Source organism: Harpegnathos saltator, unplaced genomic scaffold (assembly GCF_003227715.2).
Source record: "Harpegnathos saltator strain DR-91 unplaced genomic scaffold, Hsal_v8.6 scaffold25, whole genome shotgun sequence".
Classification (NCBI taxonomy): domain Eukaryota; kingdom Metazoa; phylum Arthropoda; class Insecta; order Hymenoptera; family Formicidae; genus Harpegnathos; species Harpegnathos saltator.
In genome coordinates this window covers 2637969-2645939 of record NW_020230039.1, presented here as the reverse complement: position 1 = coordinate 2645939, position 7971 = coordinate 2637969, and the positions used below count along the sequence as shown (strand labels likewise).

At 58.8% G+C, this 7971-nt stretch overlaps 1 protein-coding gene across 1 annotated transcript in view; it reads right to left on the bottom strand.

Annotated features, from left to right (window-relative positions):
• The window catches only part of LOC105181284 (neurotrimin), an 11653-nt gene extending 5572 nt beyond the window's left edge, over positions 1–6081 (bottom strand). The window contains exon 1 of the mRNA XM_011137950.3: positions 4913–6081. Coding sequence (XP_011136252.1) covers positions 4913–4982 — 70 coding nt within the window. The 5' untranslated portion in view covers positions 4983–6081. The remainder of the gene's footprint in view (positions 1–4912) is intronic.
• Positions 6082–7971: the final 1890 nt, after the last annotated feature.

The following is a 7971-nucleotide window of genomic DNA, read 5'->3' as shown; positions in this document are numbered from 1 at the left end:
GCTGCAACAGCGGCTAATTATTGTGTTTCAGTCGGGCTAAATGCGGAGCAATGAATCATAAATTAATCTCGACGGCTGATCGGCGCGCTAAAATCAACAACACCGGAGGAAATTTCCCAGCTATTTTCCTTCGTGCCGCTCAGTCCTTACCGGGAATTTTCGCTCCCCCGTTCGAAGCGAAGAAAGGAGCCGAAAAAGATCGAGGCGACTTGAGACACAAAATTCCGCGCGTGCGTTATCGGCGAAAGAAATCCGACCGGAAATTACCGCGTCGCGTTTTCACGCGACTTTCCCACGCGTGCTTTGTGCTCGCTAACGGCTGTGACATTCGATCGTCATTCCGCGAGCCATGACGTCTTCGCGATCCCGTGACGCGAGCACCTTCGCAACGTGCCGGCGTGATTGCCGGCTTGGCAATCAGTGCGCGGCGAGTGGTGTATTATCAAATCCCGCCGGAGATGGGAGCTTGCATCGTAATGGGCTGGAAGGAAAGGAGGAGGAGGAGGAGGAGGAGAAGGGAAGGCAAGACTCCTCACGCTACCGATCCTCAATCCTCCCCTCGCTCAGCCCTGTCATCGCGAGCGCCGTCGATCCTCCGCGATCTTGAGCGGCCGCGAAAGCGGCGCGCACGCGCCCCCGCCGAACGCGGCGACTCGCCGTGCCCTCGCAGCATCCGCGAGTCGGGCGACAGGAGGGTGAGAGGAGAGGGATGATTTGCGTGGCGCGAAAGGGGGCATAGCGGTGCTCTCGCCGTCCGCGTCGTGCCGCGCGTCGATTTTTCACGTCGACGCACCCGGCCGGCCGAATTACGCAAAGGTCAGCCGCGGCTCCGCGAGGGGATTGCGTAATGCCGTCATTTATCTCGAGATTAAATCGGGGCCGTGCGGGGAGACTCGACTCGGAGGAGGAGGATGAGGTACAGCAGGATGGTCAGCGGCGTGGGTCAGCGCGTGTGGTGGGTCGCGCGCGGCGAAATGCGGTATTCGCGGACGCGCGAGCGCCAAGTGTGCAATCTCGTAATGCGCGGCGGCGGCGACGGCGACGGTCGAAAGAGCGCGTCTGTTAATGAACAACGGGGAAAGAATTTATGCATCGCGCATCGGGCGACGCGCAAATGCGCCGACGAGTGGCCGACGACTGGCAGGTGCATTATTCATGCCGGGCGTTTTGTAAGTCGGATTGCGCCGGCCCGGCTGCTAACTCTCGCGGAGGGTGTGCGTGGAGATCACGTCCGCCCCCGGCTGTCGCCGCCGTCACCGGCGCGGATGCCAGCGCGAGGGCTGCAAAGCCGGAAGACGACACGGCGATATTCTCTCGTGCATTATTTAAGAGCGTCGCGGAGAAGTGAACCGTGCGGGCGCCGTGTCCTGCGAAAGGATACACCAGGAGCGGCCGAGCGGCTATGCCGAGTAGAATCGGCTCGATCTGCGTTGTCGCGACCAGGCGATTTCGCCGCGAGCAGCTGCGATACGGGGACGACGAGGGGGATATATATCGAGAAAGAATATATATGGCGGATAAAAATGGCGGGTACGAGAGAACGAGGGGGCGGAGGGTAACGTCCCTTAGCGGGAAGGAACCTGTCGCGAGGAATGGAAACCATTACGGAAATGTGTGAGGGATGCGCTTTATAAATCTATTCCGCTTCACGCAACGGTTACGTCGCCGAAGGTGTCTCCTCCTGCCGATGCGTTTCCCGGTCGCGTAATCGAGCGTGGCGGGACGTGATCGCGTGCGCGGGCGGCGAGAGGAAGGCGAAAGGAGCCAGGAAGAAGTAAATTTTCCGGAAACAGGAGGTGGATCTAAAATCGTATATTTCCCGAGAGACAAAGCTACCCGATGTACAGAGAGAGAGAGAGAGAGAGAGAGAGAGAGAGAGAGAGAGAGAGAGAGAGAGAGAGAGGGAGAAGAGAGTCAAGCTGCGCGTCCGGGAGGGCCGTGTTTCCTTTCCCACTTTATCAGAACGACACGTACGCGTGCCTGTGCAGTTTTACGACGTCATCGTGTACCAAACTGCCGTATAAATCCCCGTTTTTGGACTCCTGAAAGATTATTTCCCGGCGAGACGTGACGCGGTTCTATAATAACCCTTCGCCGAGTGTCACCAACGGCGAGGACAACGATGACGACGACGACGCCCGTCCTCCCTTATATCGAGATATCCTTGTGACGCGAGCGGGTAATTTTAATCCTGTTCCTTGTACCAAGATTAATTCAGTGGCACGTAAGTGACATTTACGCAACAATCCCTTGCCGCGTCTCCGTGCTCGATATAATTTCTTTCGCCCACGCGCGAAATAAATGTACGCGGCTGTTGTAAATATATCGCGAGTAAACAGGAACCGCCGTAGTTTCGTGCGTTCCCCTCTCGCGGGACGGAACGCAATTTCCAAAGTACTTCGCCGCGAGCGACGGGCCGCCTACGTGCCCATTGAGGTCGCATTTACGTCCCATAAATTTGTTTTATGCATCCGAAATTTCCGCGGGTAGAGCCGTGTAGAGAGCGCGAGTTTTCGTCGCGTGTGCGATGGAAGGTACAAGATGGAGAAAAAGCGGAGAGGGGGTGCAAAGGAGAGAGAGAGAGAGAGAGAGAGAGAGAGAGGGAGGAAGAGGAAAGCGCGCGCCGCAAGAGACGCGGCGTCTCGCGTTAAGTAGTCCAGGAACGAACGGTGGCAGACGCGGCGATAGCGCGTCGAACTTCTCCATTTCCGGAGCGGGCCCGCGGTTAATCACCGCGAGCTATAATCAACGCTCCGCACACCGATATTACACGCGCGTTCTCGCACTCCGCGAGTGCGGTAGTTTCACGACGGCCGGCCGGATCGAAGATGCCGCACACACGGTATCGAGGAGTCCACGCCGGAATAATCCCGCTATTATCGGTCTGAAACTGCGCGAACTCCTCGCGCCCTCGTAGCCGAGAGCGGTTAGCGTGCTTTTCAGTCGACCTGGCCGTCCAATGGGAACTACACGCGCCGCCGGGAGATTGGCCGACTAAGATCAATTCTCGAGCAAATTATTCGATAAACGTTCGTGGCGGCGGCGGCGGCGGCGGCGGCGGCGGCGGTGGCGGTGGCTGCAAGCCGATTGCATCGATGCGGCGATCGATAAGCTGGCCGACCGCGCGAGCTGCGCCGCTGATAATCCGATTTTATCGCGCTTCGGATTTTCCGCTCGCGCTCGCACCGTTGCCCCCGGAATTGGGCCTCCGGCCTCGCCGAGGAGGGACGGGCTCGTTCATCGTCATGGTCGACGTCACAGCGCGCGAACTGCGATATTTCTTCGGGAGCGCTGGTCGTTTCGCAGGATCGGCGCTCGCCGATCTCCAGAGGAATCACCGAGGAATTTCCGGAGGACCGATGCCGAACGCGGCTCTCCGTTTTCTCCGGCCGAGATAAAAACTTTGCGGGAGATGAGCACTCCGCTGGGAATCGAGGGAGGAGAGGTCGTCTCTCGCGTTGCGAAAGAGGCCGACTTGGAAATATCGAGGGCGACCCGGGTTCGATAAACGATGCTTTACGGGCGAGTCGCTTGTCCGAGAACGGAGGTTAGTCGAGGAAAGCTCAGTGCGCTCTCGAGCACTTGGCGTTTTCGCGTTTTACCGAGAGGGACGCGATAAGTCGTTGGCGGTTGCCTGCCGCGATGATAAGCTCGTAAGTAGCACGCGCGCGTAACAACGCATAAAGCGCGTCACTCGGGGCGAACGACACACACGATGACGCTGTTCCCGTGTCACGAGCCTGGCTTTAAAACACGACCGCATCGCGGTGATGCAGTCGCGAGATGAAATCGATAGACACGTCCCTGAACGACGCCACGGTGGAGAAAAGGGGGTAACGCGCGCGGAGCCGCCGTCGACGTCGTCACCCTCCTCGTCTTCGTCTCCCCTCCCCCTCCTTCCCCGATGACGGAATCATCGAGACGACACGCTGATCCCACAGCGACGACGAGGAGAGGACGGGCGGACAAAGAGAGGACGATGTCGGGAAAGATAACGAGACGAGGGATGAGAGACGAGAGTCTCTGTGTGGTTGATATATGCGTGTGTGTGTGTGTGTGTGTGTGTGTGTGTGTTTCCTGAGTGAGCGAGTGTGAGCATGTGTGAGAAAGAAAGGGAGATAGGATAGATAGAGACAGGGCGAGAAAGAGACAAAGAGAACGAGTGGAGGGAGGCACAATGCTGCGGCGCGACAAACAAGGGTGGCGCTAGATACGCTCCTGGACCGGGACCGGAGGTTGTCCCCCCCTCGGCCGTCATCCGTCCGTTTTTCCCTCCGCCTGCTCTCCGCGAGTATCCTACGCGAGATCTCACCCTCGAGACGAGAGATCTCTCGAAATCTCACGTTGCGGATCGCGCGATCGGCGCGGTCGCGCCGTGCGCGACGCGACGCGCCGCGGCGCGAGAGACGGCGGAGACGTATGCACGTATTCTCTGCTACACCCCAAAATCTGATCGATCCATCCGCGCTGCGAGTCTCACGGAGAGCCCCGCCTCCTCGCGGTCCTTACGACGGCACATCGACGGCTCGATCGCGAGCTGTCCGACCTGTCTGTCGTCGTGAATCGAGCACCGCGCGCCTACCCCCTACGAGCAGCGCATCATCCCCCACAGTATCGTCTTCTCTCTCGCCTCAGCCCCTAACCTGGCGCACTTGCACATATCTCTCTCTCTCTCTCTCTCTCTCTCTCTCTCTCTCTCTCTCTCTCGAGGTCGCCATCTGTTTTCTCTCTCTCTCTCTCTCTCTCTCTCTCTCTCTCGTGTCTCGTGAGATGATTCTCGCGACATGACGTCGCTCGTGCGACGGAACGCACGGACGTTTCTTTCCTCTCTTTCTACGACGTCCGATGGAGCGATGACGCGCGCGCGACCCGACATCCCGGGGGCGGCGCGTCGCGTCCGCGCGAAGCTTACCGGTAATGCCTAGTAGGATCCAGCACACGAGGCACAGGACGTAGTAGTTGACGTAGGAGGACCTCCTCATGGTGATCACGACGACAACAACAACGACGACGACAACGACAACGGCGACGTAGCGACTGATCGCGACGAACGGTCCACTGACATCTCATGGAACGGCAACACGCGGCAGCTGGGGCCAGCCGGTGCACCTTCCTCGCGGCGCACCTCCACCTAAACCTCCGTCGTCGTCCGCGCGCTCATCCCCCGGCCGACCGGTGCTACCAGGATTCGCGCATACTCTCCCCGAGAGCGAGCGGCGGCGGCGGCGGCGGCGGTGGCGGTGGCACTCTTCTCCTCGTCCTCGTTGCAACCCCCTTTTCGCGTTCCCTCGTCTCGTTTCGCGCACCTCCTCGTTTGTTCTTCTCCTCCTCTCCTTTATCCGCTTCTCCGGCGACACACTGATATCACATTATCTCGCAGCCGTTGGCTATCTCGCGCGCGAGGATTTCTTCACCGTGACGCAAGCGACAGGCCGAGGGTGCCTCCTCCTCGTTTCTTCTCTAAGTATCCGAGGTGCTATGTCGAAGCTTTCGCGGAGAACTTTCGCACCGTGGCACTCTCCGTATGTATGTATGTGTGTGTATACGTATGTGTGTATGTGTGTGTGTGTGTGTGTGTGTGTATGTGTGTATATATGCGCGTGTGTGTGCGTGTGTGCGTGCGTACCCCGGAAAAGGGGTACCTATAATCGCTTCTTCCTTCTGTGTTGCTCGCGAAGAAGACGTCGAGAGGCAGACGCGCACCGACCGTCGCGAAGGTCACCAAACGGGTCTCTCCTCCGTGCTCTACTTCTTGTCGACGTTCTTTCTCTCAACACCCCCCGTTTGCCCGTTTTTCCTTCTCTTTCTCTCTCGCTCTCTCGCTCTCTCTCTCTCTCTCTCTCTCTCTCTCTCCCCCGTCGCGGCGATGCAACCCCCTCGGACACTACTACTGTCTACTGGCGAGATCGGTCGGGTCGGTAGTACGCGCGATCGGCTTTCCCGTACTCGGCTCGTCCGCGGTTCGTCGTCCCGGGCGAAGCTCTGAAACCGCCGGGCCTCCGGTGGCACTGCCCGCGCCCGCCCGGGGATTCCGCGCAGGCGTGCTCTCTCTCCTCTACTCCGGCGATCAGTCAGCCTCCTCCTTCCTCGAGGCCTTCTGCCTTTTCCGCCTCCACCGCCACCGCCATCGCCACCGCCGCCGCCGCCGCTGCCGCCGCCGCCGCCGCCGCCGCCGCCGCTGCTGCTGCTACTGCCACTGCCGCTTTCCAACCCCCCGCTGCGCTTCGGCCTTACGCGCTCCGCTTTGCTCCGCTCTACACCCGCTCCGAATTTTTCTTTCCGCTCTTCGCGTCGCCTTCGTCTTTCATTCGTTCCTCCATCCCTTCCGCTCCCTGCGTGCACCCCCGGCGCGTTCCTCCATCGTCGTTGTCGTCGTCGTCGTCGGCGACGGTACTCGCGGACTACTCGTCTCGCCGCGAACGAATTTCACGCTTCTTACGCGGCACCGCCGTCTCCGTTCCGCGCCACTCGCCCCCGCACAGGGGTGGTTGAACGGCGCGGAGTCGGATTCGCGCCCCGTTCGCCAGCGTGCTGCGTGCTTTCGACGTGGAACTTTAAACGTCGTGAATTTCGCTCGCCCGCGCGCGTGCGAGCCTTCTCTCTCTCTCTCTCTCTCTCTCTCTCTCTCTCTCTCTCTCTCCCCCCCCTCTCTCGCTGTTCCTCGGCGCCGTCGCGCGCGCGATCATCCACTCGCGTTAATGATCGTTAAAGAGCTCCGAAGCGCTTTAACGGCTCCGTTACCTTTATCTCTGTACGGCGTTTTCTCTCCTCCGAGTTTCTCCGGGCAATTTCGAATATCACACGGTTCTCTTGCTCTCATCTTCCTCCCAGGCGCACACTCAGGCCTCCCAGGCGCCCTCCCTCCCTTTCTCTCTCTCTCTCTCTCTCTCTCTCTCTCTCTCTCTCTCTCTCTCTCTCTCTTTCTTTCTCTACTCTACTCTCTCCCTCTCTCTGTCGAGCGCGCCATAACGCGCAGATTTCAACCGCAGCGGTCTCATCTAAATGAATTCTCCCGAGTCCCTTCCGGGTTCTCTCGGGTTCCTTAATCTCTCGCGAGCGTATATCTGATGTTTAAACCTTAAACGCGCGAGTTTTCACGCCGATATTTATGCGATCTGAAAAGTTTCTCCGCTCGCTGTAACTCTTGCAGCGTGTGGAAAATGACGAGGGAGATTTCTGTCTACCCCCCTCCCCTCCACCACCCCTCTTTTCTCTCTCTCTCTCTCTCTCTCTTACTCTCTCGCTCTGGTCTCTCTGCATTTTATTGCGAACTAGACACTACAAACACGCGCACCATCGCGCGTTATTGATCCCTGAATCTTTTTCAAGTAATTTCGCGCTATTCGCGGCGGATGAGCTCTTCTCATCGCCGGTCATCCGTGCGCTCGCTCCGACTGCCCTCTGACATTCAAGCCGTCGAAAAAATGTAGAACCTTCGCGATAACAGCCGCGGTCACAGCGAGCCATCCTCGTCTGGCGCTGAGAAATTGAGATAGGCGAGCAGCATCGAGCGCCGGAAATCAGCGGCGACTACGAGACGAAACGTCTCTGCTTCTTCAAGATAAACTAATAACAGATAAATCGTTTGCTTACTGCGCGCGCGCGCGTCCTCAGGAGTGTAACTGCGTTCTTCGTCGGTCGCTTCCGGCGGATTAAATCTCCGCCGCGCCGGAGCGCGCGTGATCGTACGTGCGCCCGCAAGTCGAATAATGTTTTTCAAGTATCACGGCCCTAGCGTCCATGTAATATGCAACATTGGAATTGAGGTGGACCGCAGCGAAACGGCGTCGCGGCGGAAATGCATTTCGGACTCCACGTCCGGCGGCGGCCCGCGAAGAGCTCATCTCCCTTGGCCGTGGACAAATGTTAAGCCGCTTTACGGTACGAATCTTATCCCTCCGGGAGACTGATGCGCGCTCCGTGCGCTGGGCTCGGCCGTTTAATAGAAAAAAAAGAGAGAGAGAGAGAGAG